Source organism: Aethalodelphis obliquidens, unplaced genomic scaffold (genome assembly GCF_003676395.1).
Source record: "Aethalodelphis obliquidens isolate GAN/ISIS:26980383/991018 unplaced genomic scaffold, ASM367639v1 scaffold8, whole genome shotgun sequence".
NCBI lineage: Eukaryota > Metazoa > Chordata > Mammalia > Artiodactyla > Delphinidae > Aethalodelphis > Aethalodelphis obliquidens.
The window spans coordinates 38,377,526-38,399,545 of NW_020837952.1; the positions used below are offsets into that span (position 1 = coordinate 38,377,526).

General features: G+C 41.9%; 1 protein-coding gene across 7 annotated transcripts in view; it reads left to right on the plus strand.

Annotated features, from left to right (window-relative positions):
* The window catches only part of CRADD (CARD and death domain containing adaptor protein), a 239,912-nt gene that overhangs the window by 188,515 nt on the left and 29,377 nt on the right, over nt 1-22,020 (plus strand). For 3 of the 7 annotated variants that reach the window (XR_003432942.1, XR_003432945.1, XR_003432946.1), the window contains exons 3-6: nt 2,588-2,962; nt 6,077-9,170; nt 11,178-11,309; nt 14,225-14,404. Coding sequence is in view for 1 of the 7 variants with exons in the window: in XM_027107193.1 (XP_026962994.1) it covers nt 2,588-2,889 (302 nt within the window). In the remaining 6 variants the exon portion in view is untranslated. Of the gene's footprint in view, nt 1-2,587; nt 3,394-6,076; nt 9,171-11,177; nt 11,310-14,224; nt 14,405-22,020 lie in introns of those variants that run through there. The other 4 variants (XR_003432943.1, XR_003432944.1, XM_027107193.1 and 1 more) reach the window with 4 other exon arrangements.

The following is a 22,020-nucleotide window of genomic DNA, read 5'->3' on the forward strand; positions in this document are numbered from 1 at the left end:
GGTGGTGTCCATGTTTGTTAGGAAAGAGTGGCTGTTCTGTTCAGCCCCTTACCCTATAGCACTAGCCATTCCTGTAGGAGAGAGTGTCACTCCTCCACCCACAGGCCAGTGCCAGAGGGAGGTGGACCCTGCAGGCATCCTTAGATTCTCCCAGAAGCCTCGGCTTGACCTCTCTAGTAAAAGAGATGGCGGTGAAAAAAGCATGTTACAAAGCAGTACCTGCAATGTAATCCTAAATGTATGTTTTATGTATAAAAGACTGAAAAGAAATAGATCAGTGACCCAAGATGTGATCTACCCTGGAGAATTTTCTGTGTGCACTTGAGAAGAAAGTGTATTCTGCTGTTTTTGGATGGAATGTCCTATAAACATCAATTAAATCCATCTGGTCTAATGTGTCATTTAAAGCTTGTGTTTCCTTATTTATTTTCTGTTTGGATGGTCTGTCCGTTGGTGTAAGTGGGGTGTTAAAGTTGCCTACTATTACTGTGTTACTGTCAATTACCCCTTTTATGGCTGCAAACAGATGGAGAGTTATACCATGTTCTTGGATTGGAAGAACCAATATTGTGAAAACGACTATACTACACAAAACAATCTACAGATTCAATGCAATCCCTATCAAATTACCAATGGTGTTTTTCACAGAACTAGAACAAAAAATTTTACAATTTGTATGGAAACACAAAAGACCCCAAACAGCCAAAGCAATCTTGAGAAAGAAAAATGGAGCTGGAGGAATCAGGCTCTCTGACTTCAGACTATATTACAAAGCTACAGTAATCAAGACAGTATGGTACTGGCACAGAAACAGAAATATAGATCAATGGAACAGGATAGAAAGCCCAGAGATAAACCCATGCACATATGGTCACCTTATCTTTGACAAAGGAGGCAAGAATATACAATGGAGAAAAGACAGCCTCTTGAATAGTGGAGATGGGAAAACTGGAAAGCTACCTGTATAAGAATGAAATTAGAACACTCCCTAACACCATACACAAAAATAAACTGAAAATGGATCAAAGACCTAAATTAAGGCCAGACACTATAAAACTCTTAGAGGAAAACATAGGCAGAATACTCTATGACATAAATCGTAGCAAGATCCTTTTTGACCCACCTCCTAGAGTAATGGAAATAAAATAAAAAATAAACAAATGGGACCTAATGAAACTTCAAAGCTTTTGCACAGCAAAGGAAACCATAAACAAGACCAAAAGACAACCCTCAGAATGGCAGAAAATACTTGCAAACAAAGCAACTGACAAAGGATTAATCTCCAAAATATACAAGCACCTCATGCAGCTCAATATCAAAAAAGCAAAAACCCAATCCAAAAATGGGCAGAAGACCTTAACAGACATTTCTCCAAAGCAGACTTACAGATTGCCAACAAACACATGAAAAGATGCTCAACATCACTAATCATTAGAGAAATGCACATCAAAACCACAATGAGGTATCACCTCACACCAGTCAGAATGGTCATCATCAAAAAATCTACAAATAATGAATGCTGGAGAGGGCGTGGAGAAAAGGGAACCCTTCTGCACTGTTGGTGGGAATGTAAATTGATATAGCCACTATGGAGAACAGTATGGAGGTTCCTTAAAAAACTAAAAATAGAATTACCATATGACCCAGCAATCCCACTACTGGGCATGTACCCTGTGAAACCCATAATTCAAAAAGAGTCAGGTACCACAATGTTCATTGCAGCTCTGTTTACAATAGCCAGGACATGGAAGCAACCTAAGTGTCCATTGACAGATGAATGTTTAAAGAAGATGTGGCACATATATACAATGGAATACTATTCAACCATAAAAAGAAACAAAACTGAGTTATTTGTAGTGAGGTGTATGGACCTAGAGTCTGTTATACAGAGTAAAGTAAGACAGAAAGAGAAAAACCAATACTGTATGCTAACACACATGTAAGGAATCTAAAAAAATGATACTGATGAACCTAGTGGCAGGACAGGAATACAGATGCAGATGTAGAGAACAGACTTGAGGACACAGGGTGGGAATGGTAAGCTGGGACGAAGTGAGAGTGGCAATGACATATATACACTACCAAATGTAAAATAGATAGCTAGTGGGAAGCAGCCGCATAGCACAGGGAGATCAGCTCGGTGCTGTGTGACCACCTAGAGGGGTGAGATAGGGAGGGTGGGAGGGAGACACAAGAGGGAGGAGATATGGGGATATATGTATACATATAGCTGATTCACTTTGTTATACAGCAGAAAATAACACACCATTGTGAATCAACTATATTCCAATAAAGATATTAAAAAAAGGAAATAAATCAAATTATTATGAATGGGTTTCTCTGATGGAATTTCAAGTTATTTTTATTTTCTTGTTTTCAAATTTTCTGTCGTAAACATTTCCAAAGATGCTGGGTGGTACTTCTTAAGCCCCTATGTACGGCTCTGTACTGAGTAGCCGCCATGAAGACTAGGAGAAGTTGGCCCCTGCCATTTGGAAGTGTGTGTCATTCTGCCACGTTTTTAATTTCTGCCCCTGTCTGATGTGTTTGCTCGCTCTCTTCACCCTCGTGTCTTTCTCCTCCCCAGATGACCGGTTGGCTGGAATCCCCCCCCACATCCTCCACAGCTCCCCTTCCGACCAGCAGATCAACCAGCTGGCCCAGAGGCTGGGCCCCGAGTGGGAGCCCGTGGTGCTGTCTCTGGGGCTGTCCCAGACTGACATCTACCGCTGTAAGGCCAACCATCCCCACAATGTTCAGTCCCAGATGGTGGAGGCCTTGGTTCGCTGGAGGCAGCGCTTCGGGAAGCAGGCCACCTTCCAGAGCCTGCTCAGGGGTCTCCAGGCCGTGGACGTGGACCCCTCGGTGCTCCAGCACATGTTGGGATGATGGCGCCCTGTCAGCACCTGGGGAGTCCATCCCCTAGTCTCGTGTGCCGGATCCTGACTCTCACCCAGTGCAGGTAGATTTGGGGGGACTGGTTGGTTTGTTTTAGTGATTTCTTAGATGAAAGCAGATAATGGGATTTCTACTTGACATTACTTGAAAGGCGGGATGACTCAGTTGATCTCCCACGGTGATTTGACAATTCATTGTTTCTCATTGCTCGGAGATTACATTATTTGAATTGTGCAGGTTTTAATTGTGTGGTTGCCATTTAATAGACTGGTAGATCCTAGTGGCTCCATAAAATACAGGTTATGAAGCAGAAACTAACACACCATTGTAAAGCAATTCTACTCCAATAAAGATGTAAAAAAAAAAAAATACAGGTGTTCTATATATAAAACATCCACTTTTATGTTGCCTGGGAACTGAACTGTGGACTTAGCTATCAATCATGATGTTAATAATAAAAATTGAATTACTGTATGTAATGTGGCCCTCTCATGAGAAAGTATTGCTTGTGTTTTTTTTCTTTCATTCTTGTGTTGCATAGATTAAGGGTGTAAAACTACAGTAGTCCTTTCTTTGGAACAGAATAGTAACAGCGAAATGGTTACTTTCTCTAGTCAAGATAAATCGCTCAGGCAGTGTGTCTGCATTAAATTTAAGACACTGAAGCTCCCTGCAAAAACCAGTTCAAGTACCAGCATGCATACCTGAGCCCTTTATCTTTAAAAGATTTGCTTAAGAAAATCCCGCGCCCTTTATTTAAAGGACTGGGGGTTGGGGGGCAGTGTGGTCTTTCCGTTGAAGCCTTGATGGTTGAAGTGTTGTGCTCCTAAGGACTGTGATTTAGTTTTCTGACTTTTTGCTAATAACACATGGTATTTGTCAAATGCTTTACTGTTTTCAAGGCTTTTCACACATGTGATCTCATATGGACCTCACAAAAAGCCTATGAAGTAGTTAGGTAAGAGAGGTGAGCCCCGTCCTGTATCAAGATGAAGCGATTTGCCTGGGGCGGATGAGTGAGCGTGTGTCTTTGCAGCACTGGTCCTGTGTGCCCTTTCCAGCTGCTCCATCCTGCTCCATCCTCTCTCTCACATGCTCTGGAAGAAGCTTGCTGCCCTCCTCCTGCTAGCAGCATCTCCTCAGACAAGTTACTACACTTCTCTAAGCCTCAGTTCCCTCATTTGTAGAGTGAGGCAATGACTGTCCCCACCTCCAAGATTTTTGTGATGATTAAAGGAATAACATCTGCCACAGGCTCATCTAGTGCCTGGCCCATCACCAGCTCTTGGGAAATGGTAGCTGTTAATTCGCTGCTGTGGCTGAACACGGATGCAGTTCCCAGACCAAGTTGAACAGTGGCTAAAGCTGAGGGTACTGTAGGAGGAAGTGCTATTACCACGTTTCTTGCTAAGCTTTAAAATGTGATATGGCTTTATTAATGCTACAGTGGGTCCAATCAAGAGAGACACAGGTGAACATTCCCAATCTGTGATCCATCCTTCTGAATAATTAGAGAATCTATTTCCTAATACTAACTTAACTCAGAATTTTTCAAAGGGAAAAAAATTCTGAGAGCAAGCATATACAGTGCTGAGGTTGGACAGAAAGTGGGTGCTCAAAATGGTGACAGTCGTGAGTCACGACTTTTAGATGTCTAGTAACCGTATTCCCTTTCCTAAAAAGAATCGGTTATTTTACGGTTCAACAAACAGTTCAGAAGGATGGTCCACTGGCCTTATCAGCTCTAATTTTCCATTTTGTAGTCCAGCCATTAATTCATTATCTTGTGAAATCCTCACACTTTTGGCCCCATCACTGCACCCCGTGACAGACTGTTCTTCCACGGCATCTTCAATAACTGCTTGTCATTTTGAACCTTGGACTTGTTAGGTCGCTATTCGTCCCCCTGGGTTTGCTAACAGAGAGGAGCTTTTGTTTTCACCACATGTATGGATGAGCGAGTATAACTGGGCTCGGCTGCCTCTGACTAGATGGCATTTTAGGAGTGGGTCTGATGACTACCCAGGGCATTCCTGCCATTTGTAGGGTGTCTGTTATGCACAGGTACCTTTGTGCTCTGTCAGCAGTGAAGGACAATTTGTGAAGAACTTGCCATGATGGGCTGATGGGGTTATTTTGGAGCGCTGACTTGTTGCCCTGAATGAGCAGGGCATCTCCACCATCAACTAGCAGCTGCAGCTCTTTGGGCCTGCTCATGCCCTTGCAGAAGATTTGCAGAATGCAAGAACCGAACATCAAATCACTGCCTAATTTCTACCTCTTACTGAGAAGAGTGATACTACATGGCATCTGCCTACCTCCCAAGAGAATCCAATAGGTGATTGCCTGCAAGGAGTCCATGTGTTTTTGCACAGAAGAAGGTTCTACAATCCCAGAGACTGCCTACTCCCAATAAAATTCTTAATGAGTACAATGAGGTGGTAGAGCATTTGTAGGTGCTGACAAAAAAAAATGATTAAAAAGTCTAACTCCACTTTCGTTTGGTGTGTGTGTGTGTGTGTGCGCGCGCGTGTGTGCGCACACATGCACGTGCGTGAGTATGCCCCATAACTTTTTAAAAACTGTAACTTCTATGAAATTTTCTCAGTACAAAAATAGTACATCTTTTTTATAGCAGTGAAAAAATACCAATGAGCAAGAAAAAAAAAAAAGAATTGCTCCCACTCCCATCTTCCGAAGATAACTACTTTTACAGCCCAGTTTTGGTCTATGTCCTCCATTTCCTTTCCCATGCCTGCATATTCTCTCTGTAATAAAAACAGGATTGTATCGTACATGCTGTTTTACAGTTGGCTTCTTTTATTTAACATATAACTGTCTTTCCATGTCATTAAAGATTTTTCTATACCTTTCAACATCCTCTGTGATTTTCAACATCCTCTGTGTTCGGAGCACACTTTAAAATCCTATAATTTTTAGCAGCATATTTGAAGAAATTAAAAGAGACTAGCTATTAAGTATAACAATGTCTTTTTGCTGTCAAAACATCCAGCATAATCCCACTGTTTGCTTTGTCCCCCTTTAGAGCCCTGTTGTTACTTGAGTAGAGCTATTGACTGTCCCCACTGTGCATTCTTACATCCTCAAAAAGCAAAGTTGAACACATTCCCATAAATGTTTGGGGCTTTATTCTAAGTTTTTAATCTCTTTCTTACAGCAAGATGCCTTCTCCACTGTGGCATGTGATCCACTCAGCTCCGTGTTCTCTTCCTACAAGTATGTGTTCTGGGGGACAGTAATATTGTGCGTCGATCCGAATTTGGTGGGACGCCATATTTGATCTGTGTGCAGCCGCTGGTCTACACCATCATTTTTAGTAGTGGCATACTTTCCAGTATATGCACGTACCATGACTTGCAGATCACTTTCCTCTTGTGTTAAGTGGATCTTTAAATGGTTTTTCCTTTGTCACTATTACAAACAGTAATGCAAGGAAAGTCCTTGTTAAATATTTACATTCCACCAGAGGTTACAAAGGCAACTGAGGCAGTAGAATGGGTCTGTCTTCATCCCTTTCTCTGAGGAATTCCTCAGAAGTGGTAGTTTTAGGAAGAGACTTCCCTCATTCAGTTATTCAGCAGGCACTTATCAGGAAGCTCCCGTGAGCCAGTTACTCTGCTAAGTGGCGAGGCAAAAAGATGACCGATACACCACAGTCCCGGTCCTCCAGAAACTCACTGTTCGGCCAGTGAGGCTGACATGGATCTCTAATCACAATATGAGATGATGAGGTCCATGCCTGGGTAGTGAGTCTGTGGGAACACAGGGGAGAAAGGATTCACTCTGCCTTGCTTCAGAGGTGAGAGGCGTGGAGAATACTCATATAAGGCTCATCTCTTGGGCAAGTTACTCTACCTTTCTGTGCCAGTTTCTTCATATGTAATGTGGGCAATAACAGTACTGTGCTTACAGTCAGGCTCCCACAAAATTAAAGCTTAGAACAGTGCATGGCACAGCAAAAATGTTTTGCTAAATCATTGAGTTGAATTATTTCAGCTATCAGAGTTTGTCTAATATTCTCCACCCTACCGGGTCCCTGAGAAGCGTGAGGGTCAAAATCACCCTTTCCTGCTGTGATTTGCATATGAAAATAGGAAGTACATGGTCCTTCAGTACTTTTATCAAGACTTTAAAGACAAGGAATGTGAACTGGTAGGCACAATTCAGAGCATATTCAGAATTGGGATGGGATTCTGATCTAACACCTGGCTATCATTAAATGAATCTCTACAATCAGCAAGCTAGCAATTTGTGTGCGCCACCAGAGGTGCAAAGATAAATAAGACATAGTCCCTGCCCTGTAGGATCTCAGCCTGTTGAGGAGACAAACACAACAGCCAGCAATTACGATCACTGGCCAGTATCACAGAGGAGGGAGCAACAGAATTGGCTACTGAGGAGGTGACACTTCAATTGAGATTTGTAAGTGCTGCCCAAGTTAGTATGTCGGTCCCTTAAAGGGAAGTTAATGCATATGGATACCAGAATTCCACTTAATTTATTTTACATCCAGTGTGACAAATGGCACTTTTCGCCATGGGTGTACGAGATGCCTCCAAGTTACTGTCTCAAAGCAATCTAGAAGCTAAGAGAATTTCATTGATAGACTAAGTGGCCAATGTTATCCCGTTCTGTACATCAAGACAACAAGGACGTGGAGAAGCATGTGTTTATTTAACCACAGGGGAATTGGGTCAGGCTTCAGGTTTTAGATATCAGGCATATGTGGGGGTTCTTTGTGCCATCTCTAGCCCTTAGTTCTTCCTCGAAAAGTCCCACAGATTAAAATTAGATGTTGCTGGCATACAAGGAACGTTTTTAATGTAATAACCGCCTGTTTACTTCTTAGAGCTGTAGACAGCTTAGAATAGGGATGTCTATCTTGTTGGCATTTGCTGTTTTATAGGAAAATTAAAGTCTCATAAAGACACAGTTCATTGAGCCAGTTAAGCTTGTCTGTTAAAATTATGCAGAATATGTGGCAATAACTCTAAAAGCTATTATTGATTCAAAACATAGACCATGAAATCCAGGTTTCAGTACTGAAAAAGAAAAAAGTAGACCCAACATCTTGGTAATACTCATATGTTTCCATTTCAGTTTTACATTCTGTCTCTAGCCAGTGCTATTTCGGGTGTCGGATTACACTGTTGATGGAGAATATTTGTGGAAAATATCTGCTCTGCCAAGATGTTTGTATCCCCATTGCCGCCAGAATTCATATGTTGAAATCTTAACCCTCAAAGGTGAGGGAATTAGGAGATGAGGCCTTTGGGAGGGATGAGGTCATAAGATGGCGCCCTCATGGAAGTGGCCCCACAGAGCCCCTTGCAGCCCGTGAGGACACAGTGAGAAGGCTCCAGCTATGAACCAGGAGAGGACCTTCGCCAGAACGCGACCATGTTGGCTTCTTGATCTTGCGTTTCCCAGCCTCCAGAACTATGAGCTGTAAGTTCTTGTTTATAAGCTACCCAGTCTGTAGTGTTTTGTGATAGCAGCCCTAACAGACAATATCAAATGGGTTGGATTAGGTCCTATAACCTCCCTCTTGTCAGCTTCTAGGAGATGAATTGACTTAATCAGACTTAGCTGATACCAAGGTCCTTGGCATGACTTAATGGCTCATTGTGGATTCTGGGAGAAGACCGAGTGCCTACAAATGAAGTAAGTAAGCCTACTCATAGACTGGTGGTGGACTTGGTGCTCCTGGCCGTGTCAAAGCCGAGGATGAGGGGGCTCTGCCTAGGGAATGTTTCTTTGAAGGACCAGAATGTCTGTAATAGGTAGTGGTTCTTATCCATTCAGGGGGCAGGGATCCCTTTAAGAATGTGAGAAGACCGTAGAGTCATTCTTTAGAAAAGTGCACACGCATGCACGTGCGCACAAACACCCACACCCCATTTGGCATATAATTTTTAGGGGATTCCCAGTACACCTGAATCCAAGTTACTCACCCCAAGAACCCTAAGCCTATAGGTTATAAAGGGGCACCAGACCTCACTAGCATCTAAGCCTGACTGATCATTTTTTGGCTTTGTAGGGTATTGGGAGAGCTTGTGTCCAACAGAATGGAGCTAAGTGTTTCTGTGGGGTTGCACAAGAATGTAAACTCTGTTATGAAGGACTAACGAAGGTATTGGAATAAAGTTGAAGCCATTTATCTAAACCGTGATCTTTATACAGCTGACCACAGATCTTCTGCCCTATAGGAGGGCAGGCTGGTGGACCTCTTGGACCCGCCTCTTGGAAAGGTAAGAGCTTGCAGACAGGTACTGTATGACAATCTCTAGCTTCTAGGAGCATCCTGCCTCCATCCCGTTTCTTTAGAGCCAGGGATCCTAGACAGGGCAAGACTGAGACTTCTGTGCCCAGCACACTGGAGTTAATTAATTTCAGGAGAAAATTATATAGAGCCACATCTACTTTATATCCTAGGAAATTATTTCCAACATTATCTTTTTGTCCAGCCACCTGCTTGAATCAAGTTTCTGTCAGCCTCTGGAAGTAGTAATTATTCCCTGCTCTGAAACTGAGCTCCGTGCTGGCTTTCTGCTAAGGGAGTGGACCCTTTGGTTGTCTGTGGTCTATTGTCAAGAATTATTTTGTCACTTACTATTGTCAGCTGTTGATTTTCCAACAGATACTATCTTTGAGGCTAAAAATAAATCCTCGCAACACAAGGCCCCTCTTTATGAAGTGTGAAAGACAATATGCACCAGTCAATTATGGATATAATTTTGCAATAGGGAGAACATTTGTTAATGAGGAATGTCTCAAAGAGAAGGAAGGAGGCCTGGGTTTTATAGAGGCAAGTGAACAAGGGAGTCATCCACAAATCCTGTGGGACTCCTGAGAAAGGATGGAGGCGGGTCTTATCTGAGAATATGGGAAGGCTGGGTTGTCCTTTGTGGTGGTTAGCTGTTTCTTGGGACACAAAGCGGGGGCATTTCTTAACCATCACTGCTTTCAGGGAGCACAGGAGCATCCCAGATAAACTTCATCGTTGTCAAAAGCCATATCTTCTTCAACTTTTAAGAGCCTAAAGCAAATTTGAAAGAAAAAAAATGTTTTTGTAAGCTTTGGGTATGAGATAAAATCAGAATTCTGGCATCTCGATTGCCTGTTCTACAAAAGACACTTAAGCTACTCCTCCTTTAATTTGGGTAAAGAAAACCGAAAACCTGCATGACTAAAGCTTAACAAAAGGAGGGGAATCAAAGCTGTTATGGTTTTCTTAGGGACCTAGAGAACCCATGGAATGATTTTCAACTTGGGCCAATCATGGAAACTCTTTCTGTAACTTACAGAAGTTCATTCAACATCTGTTTTTCTGAGCACATGTTATGTGCTAGGCATGGCTATAGATACTAGGGGTACAGCAGTCAATGCAACGGTCCAGAATTTCTCCACTTGTAGAGCTCCCTGCTATGGAGAAAAAGGATGCAACAAAGAGACAGGGAGAGCCAGGGGGATGGAGTAGAAGGCGACATGAGTAAAAACCTGGAGGTGAGGGAGAGAGCCACGCTGAGGCCCGAGAGAACATTCTGAGTGACGGGAAGAATGAAATGTGAAGGCTTGAGATAAGAGCTTTCCAGACATTTTCAAAGAATAGCAAGGGGGTCAGGGTGGCTAAAGTGTGGTGGGCAAGCAGGCAGGTAGTAGGGGCTGAGGTCGGAGAGCTGGGAGGATCAGAGGGGGAGCGTCTGACAGGCTACTGGCTTTTGCTCAGGGTGAGATGGGAAGCTACTGCATGGTTTTCAGCAGAGGCAATGACATCATCTAACTTACAGTCCCAAAGGATCACTCTAGCTGACATTTTTAGAGAGCTGAAGCAGGGAAATAGTGAAGAGGCTGTTGCACTAATGCTGATGAGAAGATGGAGACTTGGGTCAAGATGGACGTGTGAAGTGCAGTGGATGCGTGGTACCCTGCTCAGGTCCCCTTCAGAAATGAAAGATTTATTCCTCCTGCAGCAGGGAGGTCTCCAGCTGATAGCCTTTGGCTGTCAGCCCTCTTTAAAGATTGCCCCCTCTGAGGAGAGCCATCTTGCACAATGGCCTTGCCCCTTCCTGGGCAGCCTGCATTCAGTGACTACAGGTGAAGAGGTATAAAGGCCTGGCTGCCCACCTCAGTTCAGAGCAGCTCCCAAGGGCCATCCCAGCTCAGGGCTCCTTGTGGAGTCAGCTCAGGCCTTCTTTGTGACAGTATCTCAGCCCCACTTCCCCCTCTTTCTAAGCCTGTTTCCTTCCCTTTAACAGGTGTCGATCCCAGGAGCACTCTCTAATCACCTTCCTGCCCACCCAGCTCCATCTCAGAATCAGCTTCCAGACGCACGCATCCTGTGACGTGGAGGTGGTGAGCAGTGGTCAGGTTCTGATTACATTGTGAAGGTAGAACCAAATGGATTTGTTGATGGGTTGGATAGGGTGTTAAAATGACAAAAACTGGTGGTGAAACATCAAGGTTGCATTTTTAACAAATGGAAAGATGGAATCGTTATGAACTGACATGAGAAAGGCAGGGGTTTTTTTGAGGGGGGTGGTGGAAGTTAGGAAATATATTAGAAATAAAAATAAATTCTTAATATTCATACAGGTAAAAAGTCAACTTCCATTTCCAGGAGCAGACTCTTAACTTTGAATACTCCCAATGTTATTCAGTTTTAGATATAATCTGTTGTAGCCAACATTTCATTTCACTGGAGGAACGTCAGAGTAATTAAACATAGACAGTGTGAACACATATGTTCAGTCATTACCCGGGGGTTGCTAATTCATAGAGACACAAATAGCGCTAGTTGGTTTTACAAGGGAACAAAGCCAGCCGTTGGCACGTCCACCAGGGTATATATCAAGAAGTGTTTTTTCTGCGAGACCCGTAGTATCCACAGTATAGTAACAGGCTCCCATGAGAAGCTGAAAAGAAGCAAAGCTGCTTACAGACTGCATATATCACACAACCAGACAGTGATCCCAAGGCAACCTAGAAGGGATCACCGTGACATGACACCACCCCCTTTTATAGATGCAGTTCTGAGAAAAGTCACAGTAGGGAGAAAATTCACTGTGGGGAACAGTAGTTAGGACATGAATCTTGAGCTGAGGCTTGACAGAAGTGTAAAGTCAGTGGAGAGGCTGGGAATGGGGTTTCTAGAGGAGGAAGGAATGTGCGAGAAGTGAGGATGGGTAAGACGGATACTAGGAACAGTAGTGATGAGTATGCCTCCCAACAAAATTACATCGATTGGGTAAAGTGGGGCAAGTCAGCTGACTTCTAAAACCAGGCAAGGAGTTTGGATTTTGCATTTTAAATTACCAAGGGAACAGAAGAAATCTTCTCAAAAGCTTTAAGGTGCCAGTGTGCATTGTGAATCTCCAAAATGGAAATGTGCAGTATTTACCAAACTTAACATTGGAAGCTTTTTTTCGGTGACCACCTATTAACAACTTTGGAAAGATTTGTTCTACAGACATACTGAGGCAGAGGGCACAAAACCTTGGAGTGTGCTGGGGAAAGTAGGGCTCAAAGGTACCACAAATAACCAAGATTTTTAAAGGGCACGAACGGTATCCTGGGTGGTGTACAAATAGCATCAGTCTATTCTCATCCTCACTGTTAGCAGCACGTCATGGGTCACTTGGAAAGAGACTCGTGGCTTTCTGGGACCTTCTTTCCCTCTTTAGTGATTGATAAATCTGTTGCATTTTTCATCATATGATTCTTGTATCCTTGCAGAATACCTTTCTGGCTTGGTGTCACACTGCATTTAGTTCAAGCAATAGGTTGCACTGCCTGTTCGTCAGCAGGTAGCGGGCACTCTCTCTGGTCATTGTCAGGTGCCAGGTGGCACCTGTCAGACAAGCAGGAAGAAACTGGTCTTGCTCCTAACAGCAGCCCCAAACCAGGGAGGCTCTGTCTGCAGCGCCAGGCCTTTTCTGTCTGTCCCCACTCTTGCCACGACTTTTTATGTCTTTGCCGTCTTCTCATTTGGGTTCTCATTTGCTTACTCTGGTCCCCACCCCCCACCACTAAGCCACTTGGTAATTGAACTTGACTTTCATTCTATTTTAAAGAATCTGAAAATAGCTTGTTTTCCCAGTAAGGCCTCCGGCAAGACCTTAACTTTAGTTTAGCAATAGTTCCCAACCAGGAGTGTTACCACATCCCCCCAGCCTTCTACCATGTGGCATTTGGAAATGTTTGGAGGCATTCTTCGTGAGGAGTTATCACCCACCATGCACTATTGGAGGGGGGTGCTATTACCATGGAGAGGGCAGTGGCCAAAGATATTAGGCATCAGCTGGCAGTGTGGGCACTAGCCCTACACAGTGAAGAGCTGCCTCACCCCACATGCCCTTAATGACCCCAGTGAGAATCACTGTGTGCTTCCCAGACTCCAGTCATTTGAGTACCACTTTGACAATTTTTCATTTGTAATGCACCACCTGTGCCAATATTTTTTTTAGTTAACTCAAAAATTTTTTTTCTTTAAGCAATAGTGTGTTTGAAGTAATAGGTCAGTGCTATTTTTAAAATGTGATTTAAAGTACACGTAAAAATAAATACCTAACCCCTCATACAAAATATTCTTCATTAGTGATACACATACGAAGTTTGGGAACACTAGGCAGTGCTTATGGCTGCATACCTTTTTGGGGTTTTGGTGAGGGCATTAGCCTTACACACATTTCTCTTCTGAAATATGAAGGTCTAAGCAAGTGTTTGATGGACTCCTTAGCCCGGGCCTTATAAGGGCAAAGGCCACGTGTTTAATGTCCCATAAAGGTCATTTATACAAAGATGTCTATTCCACTGGCATCCTTGACCCAAGTCAGCTGTCTCTTTGCTGGTTGCAAAGTCAAAGGATAAAAATGAGGCTCGCTTGGCATTCACCTCCTTGGACTGTAGGCTCCGTGAAGACAGACCTGGGTCTTGTGTCCCCACCTTTCCTAAAGCAGAGTCTGACACATGCTTTGTGATTAATGCAATTCTCAGTAAATGAATGAGATCATGAACAGATGAGTGTATGCTTATCCCTCCTCCAGACGTACAATGGAGGACTGTAAATGCTACTGTCACTGAGTCCAAAATGTCTTGCGTATAAGTTTCTTGGGCAAGTTCTGTAAATTCTCTGTGCTTCAGTTTCACTACCTCTGAAATCAGGTTGTAATAATACCTACCTTACAGCACTGTTATGAGGAATCAATGAGATAACGTTTGCAAAGTGCTTCAATCAGTGTCAGGCATAGAATAAATGTTATAGAAATATTTGATGACGAATGGATGGTGTCTGTCTTATATTCAGGTTTTCAATATTTGTTGAAAGAGTGAATCAACAGATACTGGGCCACAGTGTTCCTACACTCCAGGTCCAGATCCTCAGCTGTTCCCAGGGGCAGCAGCAGATGCTGAAACAGAACTTCCCTAGCCCTAGCCAGGGGGTCCGGCTACAGTTCTCAGCACAGGAAGAGCTTTTCCAGAACAGGTAACCTAGGGCGATAAGCCCCACCCCCTCCTCAGTCACAGGCCGCACAGAGATTCGTCCTGGTGTTTGTTTGAGGCAATGCTAGAACGTGTCCAATTAACTCAATTCCTGGTCGCCTCAGCTGACTCATTGTGCAGGAACACTGCATTCACAGACAGTGAGCATAGAGGTGGGGGAGGGAGGACAAAGGAGGCAAGGCAGCGCTGGTGGAGCATCTATTAGGAGCCAGGCTCAGGGAAGGTGATTTCAAGTGCACTGTGTCATTCCGTCCTCTGACAACCTTAGGAGTCGGGATTTTAGCCTTATTTCCCTCATTTTACAAGTCAGAAAACTGATGCTCAAGGAAGTTAACTAACGCAGCCAAGGTCATACATAGCAGTGTCAAAATTTGAACTCAGGCCCATGTGAGTGGTTTTATAACCCCAGTATATAGTCCAGGTACTGCCAAGGACCCCAGCATGGCTGTCAGCTTCATACTGAAATGTTTCCAGCCCACCTGCTGGGTTTTTGGTGTCGGTAGCTCTCTCCCCTCATTATTGCAGACAGCAAGTGGGTGATGTTCATAAAATAGATGATCTTTAATAGCTCCCGCCTGCTGCCAGCCATGGAGTCATGTGAAATAGCACAGCAGAGTTGAGGTTGCTCTTATTACCCTGTGGGATTTCGTCAAAAGCCAAAATAATCCTGGCTGAGACAGTGTGTGGGCAGGGCACGGCAAGAGCTTTTGAATAGGGTGTTTGTCTCATTGGCTGAAGGAAAAGTGCTCTATTCATGACCTTCTCCTGATAGGTCTTTTGCATGAGAAAGTGTAGGAAAAGCCAGATTCTCAGAGAGAAGAGGCCTGTCCCCTTTCTCTGAGCAGGGAGATCCCACATCCCATCCCTAGCAAAACGATTTTAGATGAACAGTTGAAATGTTTTTCTCCCACAATTGTGGGGCTGTACTAAGAAGTTTTCTTAGTATCTCAGTGTTCTGGGGAGGATTCTGGCTCTTTTTAGCCAAACGAAATCTGAGCTTCTTCTTGACGTCACTCAAAATCCTCGTTGCTCTCTATCTCTACCCCAAAGCCTTCCTTCTGTCCCCACGGACTCCAAGCCTATTTTCAAAGTGAAACATCATCAGCCTACTCTACCCTCTGAGGAGTAATCCTCCTGCCTTTTGCAGATGACTGTGACTGTGTCCTGCCTACCAAACAGCTCATCTTGTCAAATCATCCACACGATTGGGACATGACCTATCATCTGAGTTTATTAATTCCAGCAAAGATGATGTGAGGTGGTTTTGGTCAACCTGAAGTTTGGGCTTCCACGTAAAAACCTGAGGCGTTCCCTTTCCAGCCCCATGTCTAGGAACTAAACAGGTCTCCAACCATGGTGGCCGCCCTTGTAGGGCAGGGCTGGCCTTGGCAGGAATGGGGCCAGTATTCAGGATTCACAGTGACTGTTTCAGGCACAAACCCATGCGTATGTGTCTAACTGCTGGAATCTCCAGACACAGTTGGCACCTGTGAGAACCTCTTCCCTCTCCTGTCCAGGCTGTTGGCGTCCTGTATCAAGTCACCATGGTTTCCTCTTCTTTTCAGTTCAGGAAATTTCTCTGGGCTCTGTATCTCACTTGCCAGCTCCAACTTTTCTGCTCTTACCTGGATCTGTCGTTCACTCATTTAACAATTTTTTGGTAGCACCTCCTAGTGCTGAGTGCAGATGAGTGACATCAAAACAAAACAAGCATAGATACTATCCTCATGGACCTTACAATCAGCTTGAAAAGTTACAAGCTGTGACAAGTGATAAGAAGGAAGAGATCAGCGAGCTATGGGGTCATACTGAAGGGAAGCCTCAAATGTTCCTGTGAGGACAATCTGGTTCCCCACTCTCTCCCTCAGTGCTTGAGGCCTGGTCCTGGGTTTCCTTCATTTTGTTAACCTTCCATTAGGGTGACTCAGTTGCACTATTTATTGGGCCTTTGGGTCCTTCTCTCCAAGATGGCACCTCTCATAAAGCCCCTTGGTTCTGTGAACTACAGCCAAAGATGACAGGGTGAAGGCTATCAATAATGATCTCTTCTACAAATGCTAGTCGATGGCTGTGGAAATGGGGAGAGGAAGGTTGGCATGCTGCACGATGGCTTGTAACCTGGAAGCATTACCATAAGTTCAATGTCCCGATTCTGTGGCACTGGCATTGAGGTGCCATTTCTTGTGCCCTGGCCCTTCACCCTAGCTGGGCAGCATATACTGTCCTGAGCCCTGCATCCCAGGACCACAGTATTTCAGAGGAGGTGTCATATAATATGACTTCATTTGCCTACAGGACTTAGTTTAGGAGTGTTGTTCCATTTGTTAACTAATTCAGAAAACATTTGAGCCAATGATTGTTTTCCAGGCTTAGGCATCATCTACTGCCTTCTCACTGTAGAGTCACTATGGAGTCATCTCATCTTCCTTTTGTGATTTCATTTCTTCCATTTTCTTTTTTTCCCTCTTTCTAAGACTATTTTGGGTTTAGATATCAGACTTTCTGGCTTCCTCCTTAAATATTAACTTTTCTCTCCTATTTTCTGTCATTTTGTTGTTTTTTGGAAATTTTATCAAATTTTTCATCCAACCTTTTTATTGGATTTTTAAATTTATGCCATATTTTTTCATTTCTAAGATGTTTTTGTTTTATGGATACTCCCTTTAAAATAGCATCCTTTTGCTTCATGTTTGCAAATATTCTCTTAGCTCTCTGACAGTTTTCACCTTCTTTTACTTTCAAATTACTTTAATCTCTACATTTGTAATCTCTGTTATGTTTGAGTCTTTCTTAATGTCTGGTGATCCTTGGCTGTCATTTATATTTTAAGTTGGGGCACTAAAAAGCTTAATACTAGCTCTCTATTGTGGGTGGGGCTTGAAGACCACCAGGTCACAAGCAGGGTGATGAGGCTGGGGAGTTTAATTGATAACCCAAATGTCAGTATCTTTAGGTCTTTTCTTTCGGCTTGTAAGATGCTTTTCAGTGAAGAATCTTCTTTGTTTTTGTTTTTTCAATTTGAATTTTATTTTATTTTTTATACAGCAGGTTCTTCTTACTTAACTATTTTATACATATTAGTGTACATATGTCAATCCCAATCTCCCAATTCATCCCACCACCACCCCCTGCTTTCCCCTCTTGGTGTCCATACATTTGTTCTCTACATCTGTGTCTCTATTTCTGCCTTGCAAACCGGTTCTGTACCACTTTTCTATATTCCACATATATGTGTTAGCATACGATATTTGTTTTTCTCTTTCTGACTTACTTCACTCTGTATAACAGACTCTAGGTCCATCCACGTCTCTACAAATGACCCAATTTCGTTCCTTTTTATGGCTAAGTAATATTCCGTTGTATATATATACCACATCTTCTTTATCCATTCATCTGTCGATGGGCATTTAGGTTACTTCCATGACCTGCCTATTCTAAATAGTGCTGCAGTGAACACTGGGGTGCATGTGTCTTTTTGAATTATGGTTTTCTCTGGGTATATGCCCAGTAGTGGGATAGCTGGGTCATATGGTAATTCTATTTTTACTTTTTGAAGGAACCTGCATACTGTCCTCCATAGTGGCTGTATCGATTTACATTCCCACCAACAGTGCAAGAGGGTTCCCTTATCTCCACACCCTCTCCAGCATTTGTTGTTTGTAGATTTTCTGATGATGCCCATTCTAACCGGTGTGAGGTGATACCTCATTGTAGTTTTGATTTACATTTCTCTAATAATTAGTGATGTTGAGCAGGTTTTCATGTGCCTCTTGGCCATCTGTATGTCTTTGGAGAAATGTCTATTTAGGTCTTCTACCCAGTTTTTGTTGGGTTGTTTGTTTTTTTAATATTGAGCTGCATGAGCTGTTTATATATTTTGGAGATTAATCATTTGTCCGTTGCTTCATTTGCAAATAGTTTCTCCCATTCTGAGGGTTGTCTTTTTCTCTTGTTTATAGTTTCCTTTGCTGTGCAAAAGCTTTAAAGTGTCATTAGGTCCCATTTGTTTATTTTTGTTTTTATTTGCATTTCTCTAGGAGGTGGATCAAAAAAGATCTTGCTGTGGTTTATGTCAAAGAGTGTTCTTCCTATGTTTTCCTCTAAGAGTTTTATAGTGTCTGGTCTCACATTTAGGTCTTTAATCCATTTTGAGTTTATTTTTGTGTATGGTGTTAGGGAGTGTTCTAATTTCATTCTTTTACATGTAGCTGTCCAGTTTTCCGAGCATCACTTATTGTAGAGACTGTCTTTTCTCCATTGTATATACTTGCCTCCTTTGTCATAGATTAGTTGACCATTGGTGTGTGGGTTTATCTTTGGGCTTTCTATCCTGTTCCATTGATCTGTATTTCTGTTTTTGTGCCAGTACCATATCGTCTTGATCACTGTAACTTTGTAGTATAGTCTGAAGTCAGGGAGCCTGATTCCTCCAGCTCTGTTTTTTTCTCTCAAGATTGCTTTGACTATTCAGGGTCTTTTGTGTCTCCATACAAATTTTAATATGATTTGTTCTAGTTCCATAAAAAATGCCATTGGTAGTTTGATAGGGATTGCATTGAATCTGTAGATTGCTTTGGGTAGTATAGTCATTTTCACAATATTGATTCTTCCAATCCAAGAACATGGTATATCTCTCCATCTGTTTGTGTCATCTTTGATTTCTTTCATCAGTGTCTTATAGTTTTCTGAGTACAGGTCTTTTACCTCCTTAGGTAGATTTATTCCTTGGTATTTTATTCTTTTTGTTGCAATGGTGAATGGGAGTGTTTCCTTAATTTCTCTTTCTGATCTTTCATTGTTAGTGTATAGGAATGTAAGAGATTTCTGTGCATTAATTTTGTATCCTGCAACTTTACCAAATTCATTGATTAACTCTAGTAGTTTTCTGGTGGCATCTTTAGGATTTCCTATGTATGGTATCATGTCATCTGCAAACAGTGACAGTTTTACCTTTTTTTTCCAATTTGTATTCCTTTTATTTCTTTTTCTTCTCTGATTGCCGTGGCTAGGACTTCCAAAACTATGTTGAATAATAGTGCTGACAGTGGACATCCTTGTCTTGTTCCTGATCTTAGAGGAAATGCTTTCAGTTTTTCACCATTGAGAATGATGTTTGTTGTTGGTTTGTAGTATATGGCCTTTATTATGTTGAGGTAGGTTCCCTCTATACCCACTTCCTAGAGAGTTTTTATCATAAATGGGTGTTGAATTTTGTTGAAAGCTTTTTCTGCATCTATTGAGTTGATCTTATGGTTTTTATTCTTCAGTTTGTTAATATGGTGTATCACATTGATTGATTTGCATATATTGAAGAATCCTTGCATCCCTGGGATAAATCCCACTTGTATGATCCTTTTAATGTGCTGTTGGATTCTGTTTGCTAGTATTTTGTTGAGTATTTTTGCATCTATATTCATCAGTGATATTGTTCTATAGTTTTTTTTTTTTGTAGTATCTTTGTCTGGTTCTTGTATCAGGGTGATGGTGGCCTCATAGAACGAGTTTGGGAGTGTTCCTTCCTCTACAATTTTTTGGAAGAGTTTGAGAAAGATCGGTGTTAGGTCTTCTCTAAATGTTTGGTAGGATTCACCTGTGAAGCCATCTGGTCCTGGACTTTTGTTTGTTGAAAGATTTTTCTCACAGTTTCAATTTCATTACTTGTGATAAGTCTTTTCATATTTTCTATTTCTTCCTGGTTCAGTCTTGGAAGGTTATACCTTTCTAAGAATTTGTCCATTTCTTCCAGGTTGTCCATTTTATTGGCATAGATTTGCCTGTAGTAGTCTCTTACGGTGTATTTCTGTGGTGTCTGTTGTAACTTCTCCTTTTTCATTTCTAATTTTATTGATTTGAGTCCTCTCCCTCTTTTTCTTGATGAGTCTGGCTAAATGTTTATCAATTTTGTTTATCTTCTCAAAGAACCAGCTTTCAGTTTTATTGGTCTTTGCTACTGTTTTCTTTGTTTCTATTTCATTTATTTCTGTTCTGATCTTTATGATTTCTTTCCTTCTACTAACTTTGGGTTTTGTTTGTTCTTCCTCCTCTAGTTCCTTTAGGTGTAAAGTTAGATTGTTTATTTGAGGTTTTTCTTGTTCTTGAGGTAGGATTGTATTGGTATAATCTTCCCTCTTAGAACTGCTTTTGCTGCATCCCATTGGTTTTGGATCATCTTGTTTTCATTGTCATTTGTCTCTAGGTATTGTTTGAGTTCCTCTTTGATTTCTTCAGTAATCTCTTGGTTATTTAGTAATGTATTGTTTATCCTCCATGTGTTTGTGTTTTTTACGTTTTTTTCCCTGTAATTGATTTCTAATCTCATAGTGTTGTGGTTGGAAAAGATGCTTGATATGATTTCAATTTTCTTAAATTCACCGAGGCTTGATTTGTGACCCAAGATGTGATCTATCCTGGAGAATGTTCCATGTGCACCTGGGAATAAAGTGTATGGAATGTCCTATAAATATCAGTTAAATCTATCTGGTCTGTTGTGTCATTTAAAGCTTGTGTTTCCTTATTAATTTTCTGTCTCTATGATCTGTCCATTGGTGTAAGTGAGGTGTTAAAGTCCCTCACTATTATTGTGTTACTGTCCATTTCCTCTTTTATAGCTGTTAGCAGTTGTCTTATGTATTGAGGTCCTCCTATGTTGTGTGCATATATATTTACAATTGTTATATCTTCTTCTTGGATTGATCCCTTGATCATTATGTAGTGTCCTTCCTTGTCTCTTGTAACGTTCTTTATTTTAAAGTGTATTTTATCTGATATGAGTATTGCTACTCCAGGTTTCTTTTGATTTCCATTTGCATGGAATATCTTCTTCCATCCCCTCACTTTCAGTCTGTATGTGTCCCTAGATCTGAAGTGGGTCTCTTGTAGACAGCATATATATGGGTCTTGTTTTTGTTTCCATTCCACAAGCCTGTGTGTTTTGGTTGGAGCATTTAATCCATTCATGTTTAAGGTAATTATTGATATGTATGTTCCTATGACCATTTTGTTAATTGTTTTAGGTTTGTTTTTGTAGGTCATTTTCTTCTCTTGCGTTTCCCACTTAGAGAAGTTCCTTTAGCATTTGTTGTAGAGCTGGTTTGGTGGTGCTCAATTCTTTTAGCTTTTGCTTGTCTGTAAAGCTTTTGATTTCTCCATCAAATCTGAATGAGATCCTTGCTGGGTAGAGTAATCTTGGTTGTAGGTTCTTCCCTTTCATCACTTTAAATATATCATGCCACTTCTTTCTGGCTTGTAGAGTTTCTGCTGAGAAATTAGCTGTTAACCCTATGGGAGTTCCCTTGTATGTTATTTGTCATTTTTACCTTGTTGTTTTTAATAATTTGTCTTTGTCTTTAGTTTTTATCAGTTTGATTACTGTGTATCTCAACATGTTTCTTCTTGGTTTTATCCTGTATGGGACTCTCTGAGCTTCCTAGACTTGGGCGGCTGTTTCCTTTCTTATGTTAGGGAAGTTTTCGACTATAATCTCTTCCAATATTTTCTCAGATCCTTTCTCCCTCGCTTCTCCTTCTGTGACCCCTATAATGTGAATGTTGTTGCGTTTAATGTTGTCCCAGAGGTCTCTTAGGCTGTCTTCATTTCTTT